Here is an 18341-nt window from a genome sequence, read left to right as displayed (position 1 = left end):
CCAGTTAAACATAAAGAAAAAACTAAGAACACAAATATAAGAACAAATAATAAGCTATTTTGGACATGCGCTTTGAAGAAATGGTCTTGAAAAACTTACTATCCAGGGAAAAGTAGAAGGCAAAAGAAATAGAGGTAGATCTCCCACACGATACAAGGACCATATTGTTGCTACCATTGGCGCTCCATTGTCAGAATGTGCTAGAATGGCAGAAGATAGAAAAACGTGGAACATTGGGAAATTTAGCTAATAGCTTCATGATATCACGATACCTGCATCAGGTCAACGAATAAGAAGAAGAAGATCACAAGAAAATAGCTTCAGAACAATATTAATGGGTTAAGTTTGAGCTTTACTTTACAAGCAATACAATATGATAATATCAGCAGAAAAAATCAAATGTATAACAACTAAATACCCACTACGATGTAAAATCGAAATTGATGGGAAAATAATAAATCAGGAAGCAAGATTTAGATATCTGGGAATAGATATAATCAGTTACGAAGATTTTAAAGAAGAAGTACGACTTTTAAGATCTCTAAGGATCTCTTAATGACACAATCTAGAAGAACAAACACCTAAGACAAAACACAAAAACAAGAATCTATAAAGCAGCAATTAGACCTATATCAACATACACGGCGAAGACAAAGAGATGAAAATACATCGACGAATATCAGGGAAAAGTCTGTCGGATAGGGAGAGAAGCGAAATCATAAGAAGAGCATGCATTATAGAAGACATAAATGGATGTTGTGACAAAACGGAAATAGGAGTGGAACGAACACATTAATAGAATGGCAGAGGATAGGATAGTACGAATAGCACGAGATAAGTTACCAAATGAACAAAAAAATATAGGCAGACCAAGAAAAACATGGTGCAATAATTTAAACAATTTAGGAGGCTAATATTGAAGAAGAAACAGGCTTTAAAGACTACATACAAGAAGGAAGAAGAAGAAGAGTGAATATTAATGAGGATTTAATCGATTAAATTTCTAGGCCTATCTTCAGGACTTTGTCATATATAAAGTCAGCGTACATGGTGTTTAGATAAAATATTTTTAATAGAATAGTCATTTGTGATAGCAAACTGAATTAGATGGTTTTCTTTTGTAAGTAAGTTTAACTGAAGGTCCGGAGCTGCAGGTCCGGAGGGAATTCCAGCAGAACTAATCAAATGCTGCACTAACAAACTGTTTGAACGATTAATCTGGTGTATAAACCAATATCTAAACGGTGAACCAGTCCCGCATAAGTGGAAAGTATCCTTCATATCATCTATACATAAGAAGGGAAGTAAACTGGACTGTTCAAACTATCGAGGTATATCAGTAACCAGTACCTTAAGTCGCCTATATGGAAGGATACTTCGAGACATTACCTAACAAGAATATAAGGAACAAGAAGAAGAGGAACAATCTGGCTTTAGAGCGGGAAGGAGCTGCACCGATAATGTGTTTGTTTTGAAACAAATAATAGAAAAAAGATCAAGTACCAACCAAGAAACCCACCTTATGTTTATAGACCTTCAGAAGGCCTATGATACTGTACCCGCTAAAAAGCTATGGAAAGTTTTGCAGGAAACAAACATTAACCACACAGTATTTAACGCCCTTAAACAGCTTTATGAAGGATCAACGTCGGGAATAAAAATTGGAAATAGACTTTCAAAAAAATTTCCTGTAAACAAGGGACTCTGGCAGGGGTGTTGCATATATCCAACATTGTTTAAAATCTATATATATATATATATATATAAATATATATATATATATATAAATATATATATATATATATATATATATATATATATATATATATATATATATATATATATATATATATATATCTGTATATATATAAGTAAGTTTAACTTAAAATTAGGTTTTTTGAATGCAAATCTATTTATTAGTTTCTAGTTAATACTACAGTAATATTGTATATAATAAATATTATAACACAGACATATTATGGCTGCATGGGTACATCCAATACGGTGAGTTTATACAAATATGTACTCATAAGGTATTCTCGATACTATTCCATTTATTATAGTTGTGGCTATAGTGCTGACCGTAGCATGTACAGCAGGATTCAAATCTCCCACAAAAGTTTTCCATTCCGAATTCAGGACGTCATGAGTTGACTTTGCTGAAAAAATTTCAAACCGAATTATTAGATGGTTATCTAAGAACAACGGAAGCGTCCAATACCAGCTGGTTTAATTCCACAATCCTGGAAAGTAACACAAAAAACACGAACACGTAACACAACACATTAGTACGAATACAATTAATCATAAAATTGTCAAACACATATTAGGTAACATTAAATACATACATAAAAGTTTTAGGAGACCTGCAGAAGATCTTCTGTTCCATGTAAAATTGTTGCGACTGTTCCTCTTACGCTTTATTAATTTATAAAGTTCTTCTTTACGTTTACTCTCATTTTTTTCCCTTTATTTTTCATATGAAATCAACATGATCTTGATTTCACCTAGGTAATCATCATCATTCTGGCTTACATACAATCCTACGTAGCCTCCTCAAGAATTTCTCTCCAGTCGTCCCTATTCTTCGCCTTTCTCTGTCAAACATTTATTTCCATATTTCTCATGTCTTCATCGATGTTACCAAAGAACCTTGCTCTGGGTCTTCCTATTCTTCTCTGACCAATGGGTCTATCAAGGAGCGTTTTTCTAGCTTGATAATTTTTTTTCCATCCGCATTACATCCCTCATCCACCTCAGATGTCCTATCTTAATATGTTTTACGATATCAAGTTACGATGCTACGTCTTCTCTATCCTTTTTTATCATGTTGAATCGTGGAACTTGAACGAAGATATGTGTAGAAAACTGGAAGCATTTGAGATGTGGCTATGTCGGAGAATGCTTAAGATCCCGTGGACTGACCGAGTCACAAATGAGGTGGTCCTCATCATCATCAGTGGTGCTACAGCTCTAGTTGAGCCTTGACCTTCCCCAGTCTATTTCGGCAGTCGTTTCTGTTCATCGCCAACCGTTGCCAATTTGCCGCGCCGATTTTCCTTGCGTCCACACCGTCCCTCCATCTCAGTCGTGGTCTGCCTCTACTCCTATTTCCCACTGGGACTGATAATAGAGTTCGTCTGGGTGGGTAATTTTCATTTGCTCTTGACACATGTCCAGCCCATCTAAGCCTACCTATTTTTATGAAGGATATTACATCTCTACCATTTACTATTTTTTTATACTTCTCGTACAATTCGAAATTATATCGCCTTCTCCAAATACCATTCTCACTTAATGCGCCCATTATTCTTCTTAGTATCTTCCTTTCGAAGACGAGCAGAAGATTTGCGTCTGTTTTGGAGATGGTCCATGTTTCTGACCCATATGTCAGCACTGGTAGGATGAGTGTTCTATATATTATTAGTTTGGTTTTCTGGCTTAAATTTCTGTTTTTTAGCTGCTTGCTTAGTCCAAAATAACATTTTTTTGCTAGCAGTACCCTCCGTTTTACTTCTTCAGATGTGTCATTATCGTTTGTTATGAGAGAACCCAAATATGTAAACTTATTTACTACCTCAAAATTATATTGGTCTATACTGAAGTTTTCTTCGGCGTTTCTAGCTCTATCTCTGTTATTTGAAATAGATGCTAATATTTTGGTTTTTTCCTCGTTTATTTTAAGGCCCATATTTTGTGCGGCTGTCAAGAAGGTGGAAGTCATCTCTTTAAGTCCTCGTGTAGTACGTGCGATCAAATCCAGATCGTCAGCGTAAGCCATAATCTGCGTTGATTTATTAAAGATTGTTCCCCTATTGTGTAACTCGGCATCTCTTATAGTCTTTTCTAACGCTATATTAAAGAGAAGGCACGCCAGCGCGTCTCCCTGCCGTAACCCTGCATATGTTTCAAACGCTTGTGACATATCGCCTTGTATTTGCACTCTGCAGATCACTTTACTCATAGTTGTTTTTACGAGCCTTATTAATTTATGGGGAATGTTAAGTTCATTCATGGCTTCGTATAATTTATCTCTTAGGACGCTATCATACGCTGACTTAAAGTCCACAAAGAGATGGAACGTGTCAATATTAAATTCATTGGTTTTTTCTAAGATTTGACGTAGCACGAAAATCTGGTCAATTGTTGACCTACCTGGCCTAAAACCGCTTTGATACTCACCAAGGATTTCTTCCACGTACATACTTAAACGGCTGTACAGGAAGAATATTTTGTACATTGTATTCAGAAGAGTTATACCCCTATAATTTTTACATTCCAACAAATCTCCCTTTTTGTGCAGTGGACATATGATTCCAGTGCACCATTCCTCTGACATTTGTTCTTCTTCCCAGACTTTGACTATTATGTTGTGAATTTGGTGCATAATGCTGTTACCTCCATGTTTGATGAGCTCTGCGGGGATACAATCCACTCCTGGGGACTTGCTATTTTTGAGTCGTGTGATTGCGTCTTTCACTTCAAATATTGAAGGAGGTTCTACGTGAGTGTTATTTCTTGGTTTTTGGGGTGACGCATCATTTTCCACTTCGGTACCAAGTAGTTCTTTGAAGTGCTCAACCCATCTGCTTTGTACTGCGTCAGCGGTATTGACTATATATCCATTTTTGTCTCTACACATCGTCAGCCGTGGTTTAAATTCTTTTCTTGTCTTATTTAGGATATTATAGAACTTTCTAGTTTCATTTTGCCCCTTTAATGATTGAAGCTCTTGCATAATCTGGTTTTCGAAGGTCCGCTTTTTCCTTCGATGTATGCGTTTTTCCTCCTTCCTAAGATCTTTGTACATTTGCTCCTTATCACGTGTTCTTCTTTGTTGCATAAGTTTATATGCATAATTTTTTCTTTTAGTGATATCTTCACATTCATCGTCGAACCAACTGTTGCGTGGAGTGGATTCTTCTGGTCCTAGGACGTTGTTTGCCGCTTTCTTAATTGTTCTTCTACATATATCCCATTGCTCGCTAGCTGTTAAATTCTCATCTGTTGTGCTTTCATGTTCAAGGTAATTTTGATACCTTTCTAGTGCACGGGGCTCTTTCAAGAGTTTTAAATTGTAGCGAGTACTTTTCTTGCCCTTTTCTTTTTTTGCATCCTGAGGAGGAGGTCCTCAGAAGAATGAATAAGAACCGAGATATACTGACCACTATCAAATCTCGAAAGTTACAGTTCTTCGGACATATTATGCGAAATGAATCCAGATATGCTCTCCTTCAAGCCATCCTGCAAGAAAAAATATTTGGAAAACGAGGTCCAGGAAGAAGAAGAACATCTTGAACATATTCTATAAAGTTCAAAGATGTATCTTCTTTTCCACACGCCATTGCCATTCACGGCTCTTAGTACTTCTCTTTCAAAACATCCTAACATATTTCCATTATTTTTTAAGAGGGCTATGTGGCTTAGTACTGGTACCAATTTGTTGGTGTGGCCTCTATTGTGCACGATAACATACGTAAAGCATTGTTTAGTTGGGCGTTAATACGTTTGGTGTGCGGGTTGTTGAGCTACATCGGTGCACAGTACTCCGCAAAGGGATACACGAGTCCCAGTGCAGTCGATCTAAGTGTAGACGCCGAGGAACCCCATGTGGTACCGCATAACTTTTTCAGAATGATATTTCGTGTTCTGAAGTTATGACGTCCTCTTTGTAAGATGTTATTTAAGGTTTGGCGTTACAATAGATATTTTTATTTGTTTTTGAAAGTCTGTTTCTATGTAGTTAGTCAGTGCTAGAACTTGGTCTGTACAGTAGTTAGTATTATAATTCTATAATATAGTATTATTAGTATTATTTCAAAAAGTTTGTAGATCATACTTTCTTTCTTTCTTTCTTTCTCCCCTTCCTTTTACCCTAACAGGGTGTCGGATTTGGGCTAGCTATTTTAATTTCCATTTACCCACCTCTTCCATTCTTTTCTGTTTTCTGCAAATATTTTTAATTCCTCGAGTGATTTTTGTTTAAGTTTTCCCGCCTCTACTACTTGCTGTATCCATTTTTTTCTCGGTCTGCCTCTTTTTCTTTTTCCGATGTTTTTTGCTTCATAAATTTTTCTTGTTATTCTATTGGATTGCATCCTCATGAGATGCCCATACCAGTTCATTTGTCTCTTTGCTATTTTGTTCATTATCGGTTCCTGGTTGGCCATTCTCCTAATAGTCTCGTTGCTTAATCTATCCCATTTTGTCTTTCCAACTATCCTTCTTAGATGTCTCATCTCCATTGCGTTTATCCTGCTCTTATGTTTTTCCAATTTTCACTTGCATAGAGCACAGTCGGTATCACTATTGTGTTATATATTTTTATTCTTGTTTCTCGTGCAAGTTCTCTTTTTCCCATTATTGGGGCTAACGCATAATATAACTTGTTTGATTTCTTTGCTCTATTTGTTATTTCCCAGTCTATTTTTCCATCATTAGTTATTATACTTCCCAGGTATTCGTAAGTTGTTACTATTTCCAATTCTGAGTTTTTACATTTTATCTTTATTTGATTATCTTCCTTATCTCCTTTGCTGCTGATTATCATTATCTTACTTTTTTCCTCGTTTATCTCCATTTTAAGTTCTTCTATTTGTTCTACCCATATATCCATTAGTTTCTGCATTTTATTCTCGGAATCTGCTATTAGTACTATGTCGTCTGCATACATTAAGGACTCTATTGTTACCGGTTGTAATCTGCGGTAACCTATTATTGTCTGTAGTTGATTAGTTCTGACTCTAGTGTTTCTTATCAATTCGTTCATTACTATTATGAATAGCAAAGGGCTGAGACTATCTCCTTGTTTAATACCTCTCTTCCAATTAAATGCTTCCGATCTTTCCCCTGTTATTTGTACCCTTCCTTTTACCTCTTTGTAAGTACTTTCTATAATTTTTATCAATGCATTAGGTACGTTAATTTTCCTCAAGCATTTCCCTATAATATGTCTTTCTATCGTGTTAAATGCTGCTCTTAGGTCTATGAATGCTAATACTAGTTTTTTCCCGTATCTATGCTTCTTTCTATAAGGTTTCTAATGATACATATATATGTTGTCATTTGTCGGTCTTTCCGGTCTAAATGCCATTTGTTCTTCTCCCAATACCATTTCTACTTCTTGTCTCAGTCTCTTCTCTATTATTTTCGTATATATTTTAAAGCACACCGATGACAGACATATTGCCCTATAGTTGTCGCAGTTTACATGTTCTCCTTTTTTGTATATTGGCACGATGATATTGTTCTGCCAGTCTTTGGGGATTGTTTGTTTTTCCCACGCCTCTTTATATATTTTCCATAGCCAGTTTATTCCTTCTTTTCCCATGTATTTTACCATTTCCGGTTCAATTTCATCATCTCCACCTGCCTTGCCTATTTTTATATTTGATAATCCTTCTATTACATCTTCTCTACTTATTTGCTCTGGCTCTGTGTTTTCTTCGCCTTCATTGATTATATTGTCTTCCTTTATCACTTTGGTATCAAATTTTTTCTCATAATATTCTTTCCATACCCTAGCTATTTGTTCTGGGCTTATTTGTATTTGGTTTGAAGTATCTCTTACTGCGTTTATTTCCTTTCGTATTCCCTGCCTTATGTGTCGTATTGTCGTCCAAAAGTTTCTATTATTTGTTATATATTCTTCCTGAAGTTCTTCTCCAAATTCTTTCCATGTTTTTGTTTTTGCTTGTGTGACTGTCTTTTTTGCCAATCGTCTCTGCCTAAAGTATTTTTCTTTATCTTCTTCTAATCCCGTTTCAAAGTATTTTTTCCATGCTATTTTCTTCTTTTTTATTTCTGTCTTCACTTCTTTATTCCACCACCTTGTCCTTTTTAACTGTTTATTATATTTTTTGATTCCACACACTTCAGTTACTGTTGTCTTTAATACTTCACTGTATGTATTCCATCTTTCTTCCATTGTCCATGTTTCTTTTTGGCGCTCTATTTGTCTCAGTTTTTTGTTAGTTTCCTCCGTGTAAAATTCTCGCACACTTTTTATCTTTAGTTTGTTTACATTTACTTTCTTGTACTCTTTTCCATCCACTTCCTTCATTTTTTCATCCTCCAGTTTTGCAGTGACCATCCTGTGTTGTGTAGACAGTTCGGGTTCCTTTTCCGTTAAGATGTTTTTTATATTTTGTTCTAGGTTTCTCGTATAGACTATATAGTCGATTAAGCTTTTCGCATTTCTCTCTTCAGCCACAAATGTATATTTGTCGTTAATGGTTTGTTCACTGAATGTGTTTCCTATTATCAGGTCATTGGTTTAATATAGTATTATCATAATCACTATAATATAGTATTATTAGTATTATTTCAAAAAGTTTGTAGATCATACTTAGAAGTGCAATTAGACGGTAATTTTTTGGTAAATCGTTAGCTTTCTCTGGTTTTAAAATGGCGAGAATTTTGTTCTTTTTAATTGATGAATATTTCCTGTCTAAAGAATGCCTATGAAGAAATTTGCAAGCCAGTTTCTAGTAAATTTGCCACTTTGTTTTAGAAACTCAGCATGAATGTCATTAAAGCGAGTGGTTTTCCCGTTTTCATTTTGTCAAGAGCTTCCGTGATTTCTTCACAGGTGAAAGGATTGAAATACGCTGTTTTAAGTGGACAAGTAGATTTTAAGTTTTTGAGGTCTTCTTTAATTTTAAAATTGTGTGTAAGCGATTTTAGTGTACTTTTGAGGTAGATATTATGCTGGACGCCACTTGGTTTGGTGTTACTAGATTAGTTGGGCGGTCGGGTAGGTTACTGCCATCTAGTTTTCGAAGCAATGACCAGGCCTATTTACTCGAGTTTTTGAAATCTGGATTTTCAACTATCTCAGTCCATTTCTCGCGCCTAGCGGTATTAATGCTGTGGAGTAATTCGTCTGCAATTACCTGCCATCCGTCTTTACAGAATTTTTCATACAGTTTTTCGCTCTCCTCAGACCATCCTGGAATATGTTCTTTGCGGTACCCTCTAGGAATTGTGATGTTATTATTGGTCCTGTCAATCCTTTGTAATTTATGGTTTTTGGTGGGATCCAATCTAAGTATTTATCAATATCACTAGAGAAATTATTATTTAAATGGCAATAAGCTACAATTAAAGGTTAAAGTTCGTTTATTGACGTTTCAATTTCCACTTCGGAAATCGTTCTCAAAACGATTTTTTAATTGTAGCTTATTCCCATTTAAATAATAATTACATTAACATGCCACAAGCAAATAGCTTCAGAACAATATTACTAGAGAAAGCAAGACGGTTAGCTTCCCTTAAATTCCATCTAAGACATGAAAATGATCTTATAATTGGAATGCTACTACCGTTTTTGATGAGAATGAGGCGGTCTTGGACAGTTTTTCGCTCTCCTCAGACCATCCTGGAATATATTCTTTGTGGTAGCCTCTAGGAATTGTTGCTTTGCTGATGTTGTTATTGGTCCTGTCAATCTCTCGTAATTTATACTTCTTGGTGGGATACAATCTAAGCATTTGTCAAGATTACTAGAGAAAGCAGACCAGTTAGCTTTCCTTAAATTCCATTCCACGATCTTATAATTGGAATGCTAATACTGATTTTAATGAGAATGGGGCGGTGTTGGCTATGGGAAAAATCTAACATAACCTTTCTTGTTGCTGGTAGAGGTTGGCCTTTTTCCTCAGTTGTAAGAAAACAAAGGTCAGAATTACATCTATATATTTATATATTCCATGATTCTTGTAAATATGCTAAGGGATCAATAATTTTCTAGGTCAGTTTGATCTACTCTTTTGTGCGGCAGAATCGTTACAGCCTTATTCCATTTAGACGAAATCGACTTTTCTCGGAAGCAGAAATTAAAAAGTTCTTATATTTTGAGGATTCGAGTCTTGCTCTGTTCATGAGGGGTTAGATAACTAGTTCATTATCTCCTGGTAATTTATTATCTATCATCTTAAACTGGTCTTTAATAGTTTTTATAAAATTTGTCGCCTTATTTATTGTCTAAGAATTTTTTTATAGTACTACTATTGTTGCCATATCCAAGTCTTCTAGTATAGTTTCTTCACACTCCACTGCCTTTTTGATTTTTCTTTTAGTTTGTCTATTTATTTTTATTAAAATACAAGAAACTGAACATGTTATAAAAAACACAAAACATGAAACAAAACAATTACATAAAATAAACACACAAAGCATAAAATGCAAAACATAAAACATGAAATGAAAGACATAAAACAAAAATGTAAAACACAAAACCTCTGTTAGTCTTTTTTGGATTACAAAATAATATTCTTAAATATTTATTTATTTGTTTTCGACATAATTTTTTAATAATATGTATATATCTACGGAAGAACACCGATATAAGGATAAAGTGTTGGTCTTGGTGTACCAACTCGATACTCTTACTAACTAGTAGCAATGGTTTAACCCAGAATTAACACGTGTAATCAGGAATAACTACCCCGATGCTCCAGACCATCCACTTCCTTTCGATAGCGATCTGATGCGCTGTAGAAGCTCTCTTATCAGTAAAGTGCTTATCAGCTGAAATCTATAGTGACTTATCATCGATCTGTATTGCTTACTCGGCCCTGAGTCTCCGAACTGGGCTAGGCCCAGTTCGGCCACTCTGCGCTCGAGGATGTGGGTCCCTCTTGCCCATTTTTTGTGTTTTGTTAATATTTTTTGTGGCTTGAGCCTTTCGTTAGTGTTTTAATAATTTTTTTGGTGGCCGAAGCCGTTTTTTGTGGTTTTGTATATTGCTTGTCGTTGAATTCAGCTGTTATGTATTCTGAAAATGAAAATTCAGGTCCCGAAATCCTACCAGAAGAAATAACGGCAGCCGTCAGACAAATGAAGGATGGAAAGGTACCGGGACTTGATGAAATTCATGCAGAACTCCTGAAGCTATTAGATGCACAACAAATAAACATAATAACTGAAATATCTAATAAAATATACAAGGCAGGAAAAATACCAGTAGAGTGGCTCAAATCGGAGTTCGTACCATTGCCCAAAAAACCAGGAGCAAAAGTTTAGGACCAAAAAAGACTATAGGATCATAAGCCTAATAAGCCATCTGCTGAAGTTGTTTTCAAAAGTCATACAAAAAAGAATCTACCGGAAATGCAAGGAACAAATTGCGCCCAATCAGTTTGGATTTGTGATCAGGTGCAGGTATTGTTTCAGAAATGTAGAGATGTCAGCTGTAATATTTTTGTATGCCTGATTGACTGCAATAAGGCTGTCGATAGAGTCAGGTATCAACAAATTATGGAACTACTGAAGAGGACATGGATTTACGGAAGAGACTTGCTAACGAAATAGCTAACCTGTATTGGAATCAATCAGCGATACTCCGAATAGATGGAGAATATACAGATCAGGTCAACATCTTAAGAGGAGTGAGACAGAGGTGAATAATTTCACCACTGATATTCAATCTGTACTCGGAGCACTTTTTGAAGAGGCTATAAAAGATATTGATGAAGGCATCTCAATAAATGGAGTCAAGCTCAATAACCTGAGGTATGCAGATGATACAATAGTGCTTTCCAATACCTTAGAAGGACTATTGAGGACATATAATGAGAAATCAAGGCAGATACGAGCTACTTTAATGCATTTTGCAATGTAAAATTTAAGGAAAAAGGGCCCCAGGACAAAGAAGAATATCCTGGCTTGCTAACCTGAGAGCATGGTATACAAAGACCTCAACACAGCTATTCCATATAGCAACCAACAAAGTTATCATAGCCAGAATGATCGCCAACGTTATGAGCGGACAGGCACAATAAGAAGAAGAAGATGTATTCTGTAAGTCTGAGTACTTGTAGTTCGCTGGAATGTTGAGCTCTGAATCCGAATTGTACTTCTGGGATTCACCCTAGCTTGTCTGTCTCTGTTTGAAGTCTGGTTTGGATGATCCGCTCCACTATCTTACTGATTGCTGGAAGTAATCTAATCGGCTTGTAATTTTGCGGAAATATGTAGTTCTGGCTTTGGTATGATGGGGGCTTCCTTCCATCAGCTTGGGGAGAGCCTGTATCTTAGTACCGCGTTTGTTATGTCAGATATACATGTTAGGTTACAAGTAAGAGTACGGAGTTGGTAGATGTCTTTTAAAAAAGGTAAATAGAATCAGAGATGAATATTGCAAGGGTTTCTAGGCCGGTGTTTCGTAATGGTAAATTGCATCGGGGTTTATAGGCCGTGGTTTTAAATTATTTTTTTATGATATTTCGTCTGTAACTGTGATAGATTATCAAAGGCAATACGGGAGCCAAATTATGTTGACATTTAATTATGTGACAGAAACAAAGAGGATATTTAATATTAGTTTTCTAGTAACTAGTTTTCCAGCTGAGTTTGCAAATTATTTGATCAATTATTTCATTTATCATTTTTAAGTAGAAAGAGATTTCTTGTTGCAAATGTGAATGTTGAGTTTTTAAAATGTTTAGTCTTTTCCATTTAGCCAATGACCAAAACAAAATGTTAACAAAATCTTTCTTTTACTTAAATACATTTTTTTAATAATTCTCTTTTTAGGGAGAAGGTACCGTGTTAAAAAGCAGCAAACTGATTTAGGTCAATGTTCAATAAAGTTACAGTACAGAAACACAGTATTATACTTCGTTTGAAAATGAATGATAATACAGTTTTCATGACACAGCTCATTTTTGCATTTTATGTTCAAAAATATTGTGTTCGAACTTTGTTAAGGTGGTCATATTATTTTTATAAAATATTAAACAAAATTTAGACAAGCAGGTATCGATATTTTGGTATTTATAATTTTTCTGCTTTCTACAGTCCTCTTTACAAGAGTGTTGTAATCTTCTGCCATAAAACTGTACTACCAAGCATTTACAAATCGAGTATAGTAAAACATAAAAGAACGAGCTACTTTTTGTAAAATTATTTTAATTGAAAGAATGTAAGAGTCATGATATTTAATGTAATGGTATGGTTAGAAAAAGTAAAACTGTAACACAAAAGCCCACACCAACTAGACAAATTAAGAAGTACTTACATAGTTGTTCGTTTCCATTGAATAAGTTGGTAAATTTGAAGTATACTCTAGTCATGTCGTAAGAAAGTTCACTTTTATCTCCTAATTGAGCGTAGTCTAAACCATCTTTAGGTACAAGCTTGTAGTCGGCGGTATAGGTAAATACGGGGTTATCTAAAACATTAAGTAAAATTAATAGGCATTCTAATTATAATAATTGATGATTAATAGTAAGATAAGATATTATATTTTATCAAGATTATTTATTAAAAAGTTCTCTATCATCATCATTAGCTGTTTTGAGTCCACTGCTGATGATATGCCTCCCGTAAATAATTCCGTTGCACCCGATCTTGATCACCATTAATTATGTCGTCTTACCATCTTGTTGGAGGACATCTTCGATTACGATAAACATCGTGTCTAAGTCTCCATTATAAAATTTTCTTGGTCCATCTGCCATCTCTGAATCTGACAGAGGGATATATTTCTTAACCTCTCCATTGCTCTCTCTGCTACTTATATTTTACTGATTACTTTTCTGGTAAGGGTCAATATATCTGCTCCATTCGTTAAAACTGGGAGTTCAAGCACATGGGAATATCTGATCTCAAGACTTCGATCAGTTTTCTGTAAGCTGCCCATGTTTGTCTTATTCTTCTGTTTAACTTTGTTGTTTGGTTGGCTCTTCCTAATTTAATCTTGTGGCCCAGATACCTATAGGCATAGAATTGTTTAAAGTTAATTTTAAGGCCAAATCCTATGAAAGAGCTCTGAAGGTCTTGAAGAAGTTGGCACCTATAATCTAACCACTCTGCAATAAGGACTATGTCGTCTGAAAACCTTAAGTTTTTCAGAAACTCCCCATTTGAGTTGACTTCAATATTTTCCGAATTATTTTTTCTTTTATCTCTCTCTCTCTCTCACTTTAAGCTTGACCCCAGAAAGAAGTCTAGTGGTGATCGTGTTGTCATGTATTATCCATCTCCAAAGATCTCTCTCTGGTCATTTCTTTTAACTCATGCATATGTATTTTGCATATTTCTGTAATTTCATCGATCCATCTTATTGGAAATTTTCCTCGTGATCTTCAACCTTCTACCTTTTCTTGGATAATAAGTTTTTGATACCTTTCCTTGGATAACGATCTTTGTCTTTGATATTTTTAACTGCAGACCAAATATTTGACTTTCGTTTTCAACCAGTCGTATGAGATTAGGTAACTCCTCTTGACTATTTGCCAGAAGGACTGTATCGTCTGCAAAATGTAGGTTGTCTATTTTTCGGCCATTTATTAAGATGCCATTTTCCTATCCTTCAAGTGCTCTTCTAATAATATGCTCCCAATATATACATCCTTGTCTGGCACCTTGTCTTTAGACAAGATTGTCTAAAGGTTGTCTTTATAAATTAGTCTTAAGATTGTTTCTTTTAGCAATCTGTAATTAAGCGATGAATAGTTTAGGAGAATGCCTCTTTCCCTAATACCCTTACCCGAAGGAAAGGTGTTTTTGTCGTCTTATTACAGCATTTCTCAATGCAGCTGTTAAGCTATTATATATAACATGAAGCTATACTGGATTGAGTCACATGCTTTCTCAAAGTCTACAATTATTAATATCAATGTCTTGTTGTATTCTATAACTTTCTCTATTAAGGACTTTATAACTTTTAGGTGGTTTTTCGTTCCAAAGCCATTAAATCCGGCTTGCTCTAGTGGTTGGTGAAAAGCTAGCTTTGGTCCTAGTCTTGTTAGTAATTTATTAAATAGTTACCAACAAAATGGTGGGTGTAAATAGAGGTAGCACCTTTTATCGTAACAACCATATCGACTGTCATAAACAGCGGAAGGTTCTTGAAAACTGGTCCTCATAAGACACCTAACTCTCACTTATGGCTTCTCGTGCAACACTCTGAGCAACTATATTGGTCTATAGGGGTAAACTAAGTTAAAGTAGCCATATACGGTTAAAAATTCAACGAGTAATTGCTGGTTTAAAAAATCCTCTACTTACTGACCAACGGCTTAGAAAATATAAGTTGGTAAGTGGTAGGACACCCGGTTATCTTGGGATTGTGAAATTGTCTTTAAAAGTGGATGAACTGAGAATATGGTCAACGGTATAAGGATGCAAAAGACAAGAGGAACTCACTGAAGAAAAAAATACGGTCCATGGTTATTGGAGACTAAAAACCGAAAGGGGGGGAAGACAACACCTAGAACACAGGACCTCCCAGGCCCCTCCCAGATAATTAAGCGAAATAATAATAGTAATAGTCTCCCGTTTTTAATTAAGCGAATACCTATGAAAAAGGTATAAAGAAGCCAGCAAGAATCTTATATACCACCAACTTAAAAATCGGTACATGCAATGTACAAATTTTCTTCTAAGCAGAAAGAACTGCAAATATTATACAAGAAATGCAGGGAATGCAAGTTGAAATTCTTGGATGAAGTGATAATCACAGAATGGAAGGTCTAAAGTATCTGATTTCCAGATTTTCTTCTTTGGTAATCACAGCGGACAAAATCCGAATGGAGTAGCTTTCATAGCTTGACAGTGCTTAGAAAGGTCAGTTGCAGGGTCCCAGCTAAGAAAATTAAACAGAGGAATTTTATATAGAGATACAGAAGGCTATTAAAAATAAAAAAATTAGGTAAATAACACTTTTAATGGAATATTTTTATGCAAAAGTCGGGAAAGAAAAAGAAGATGAAATTGTAGGAAGTTTCGGCCTCCTAACATTTTAAATACATAAAATGCAAAGCAATAAAAGAAGTTTAAGATAAATTGGATCAATGGGTAAGAAGACGTTTAAAAATAAATACCATTTTTTTTATATTTCTGATCAGTCATTGCTGTTTTATTAAAATTTTCTTTGTAAATTATTACTTACCGATTGTGACATTTGCATCTCCAGCTCCATTCAGAGGCAGTACCAAAATCTTACCATCCATGACGTATTTTCCCAAAATGACAATTTGGGGGCACTTAAATACTATCTTAACAGTTTGTTTTTTTAAATCAACCCTAAAAATAAAAAAAAAGAACTGTAAGTATTTTGTACTTATTACCTTTGGTTAGTTTTTAAGTCTAGAATATCAGGGTGGACTGACAATTCAATAAAACTGAATAATTTTTATTTATTTTCGTTAACTAAAAATTTTATATTATTATATATTAAAAAATGTTCTTACTGCAAATCTTGGATATCAGCATCTGGTAGCCCCCAGAGCTCAATATCCGTTAAATCGATTTTTAAATTTCCAGAGTTTACAGCAACTTTCTCCAATTTCATAGGTTTAAATGATGGAATTCCGTATTTCTTTTCTCCGTCGACGATGTGAGGTAGAGCTATGCGTGCTTGTTCCAGGCAACATTTATTGAGGTCTGGATCATTTTTTTTGCAGGCAGTGATGTATGGTGCTAAAAAAAATTAAATAAATTTAGTTTTGTTGATTTATCTATCGCCAAAGTTGCGTAAAAGCAACCATTTTAATACATTTTTTTAGTCCATACACATTTTCCATATAAATAATACATTTTAATTATTGTCCATACATAGCGCCAACTTGGAAGAAACAACTCTTCGCCGTTTTTCAGTCAGCACTATAGTCATCGGCCAAACAAGACAGTCGTGTCTTAGTTAGGGGTGGAGGTCGCTCCGCAGTAAGCAAAAAGACGTGTTCTATCGGCCAAGCAAGACAGTCAGACGTGGAGGCTGCCTTGCCATCAGTCAGTCGAAATAAAGTCGCTCCATCCAGTAGGGGTGGAGGTTGCTGCGCCATTATCAATACTTTTGTGATTGCTGTAGTCGAAGAAGACATCGTTTTCAATAGCGTGTGCTATCATTCTATTGGGTAAAGTACAACCTACACAATTTACTACTAAAAATATTTGTTGCTATATCGAGTACCGATTACTGGTATATGCATTTTGTTGCTGTTATATTTAAATGCATTCATGCATGAATTCTATTGAATCTTGAACATTTTTCGTTTATTTAAACACGTATTAACTATATTTTAGTTTTGTTTTACCATTTGTATCTATCTGTAGTTTATAATATAATATTATTTGTCTTCTAATGTGGCAATCAACTGTAAAAGTCATTCTTCTTTTCTGCCGTATCATATTTTAACATACTCCTGATTTCTTTTGTAGACACGCGGTTTAGTTTGTGTGATATAGATACTCGTCTCATATTATTTAGTTTTCCAAAATAGCTGTGCTAATTTGTTTACTTTATGTAAATAAATCTGGGTTATGAATAACTGGTTTTTTTGTATCTTTATCACGCCTATTTTAATTTGTAAATATTAGGGATTTATATAATCTCCTGTATGTATATATAATTTGTTTATTGATTTTACTTTTTAAATAGAGTTTCATATAGCCCTTTTGCTTTTATTTTCTATGGTTATATACATGTCAAATGCAAAAGGGAAAAAACCAGCGAGTTCTAGATTAAACATATATTATTCCTTCTTCTCTGATGGCTTTATATGCTATATAAGGGTCGTCGTATGCTCAGAAAGCAACAGACTTTATATTTCTATCCTCTAAACATCGCTATGGCATAGTTTCGGAAGAAACACAAAAAATACCGAGAATAATTTCCCACTACAATACCACAATGAGGCAGTTGATACTCTAGATAAGATTGTTGCAGAATACAACTGTAACAGACCATCAACAGCTGGCCATTCAATGGATAGCTAGCAGTTTATGAATTTTATCGACATTGAGACAGTTAATGCCTTGCTTTTATGGAACCAGCTGGACCCAGATTGGAAATCAGAATGCTGCAATAAAAGAGGACTGTTCCTTTTGTAATTGGATAACGAACTAGAACGCTCTAGGCTGACTCGAAAGACAGTTGAAAAAATAAACTTATATTAGATAATATCAGTCAGCAGCCCAACGCAAATTAGGAGGAACAAGTACAACCCGAGTACAAATTACGCAAACGAGGTAGATGTCATGCGTGTTTTAGATCCAAAGACAATAAAGATCAATCAAATGTACATTGTGTAAGAATTGTTTATGTCCACAATACAGCAAAAAAATAACAATTTGTAAGAAATGTTTAAATTAACTATATATAATGTAAATACTTATATATTAGAAATAGACGATTTTTAAAAAAATGTTTCTTTCATTACATTATTCAAATAACCCAAACTGCTCCAAGATATGACCAACCAATAAGAATTAGATCGTAGTGTCATTCCAATCAGAATTTTGAGTGTAAAAATTAAGAAAACTGTTGAACTGAGCATTCACCCCACCTTGAATCAGGAGTATTGAAAATCACTCAAAGTCAGTAAGGTTAATTA

The 18341-nt window shown here is 34.8% G+C and overlaps 1 protein-coding gene across 3 annotated transcripts in view; it reads right to left on the bottom strand.

The window, feature by feature from the left end:
• Positions 1 to 18341, bottom strand: part of LOC140444376 (circadian clock-controlled protein daywake-like) — a 46050-nt gene that overhangs the window by 17546 nt on the left and 10163 nt on the right. For 2 of the 3 annotated variants that reach the window (XM_072536132.1, XM_072536128.1), the window contains exons 2-4: positions 16200 to 16428; positions 15899 to 16032; positions 13022 to 13174 (exon numbers count right to left, since the gene is read on the bottom strand). In XM_072536132.1, coding sequence (XP_072392233.1) covers positions 13022 to 13174; positions 15899 to 16032; positions 16200 to 16428 — 516 coding nt within the window. Of the gene's footprint in view, positions 1 to 1893; positions 2160 to 13021; positions 13175 to 15898; positions 16033 to 16199; positions 16429 to 18341 lie in introns of those variants that run through there. The other variant, XM_072536134.1, reaches the window with a different exon arrangement.

The sequence above is a fragment of the Diabrotica undecimpunctata genome, chromosome 1 (assembly GCF_040954645.1).
Source record: "Diabrotica undecimpunctata isolate CICGRU chromosome 1, icDiaUnde3, whole genome shotgun sequence".
NCBI classification, from domain to species: domain Eukaryota; kingdom Metazoa; phylum Arthropoda; class Insecta; order Coleoptera; family Chrysomelidae; genus Diabrotica; species Diabrotica undecimpunctata.
This window is presented reverse-complemented; position numbering and strand designations above follow the sequence as displayed.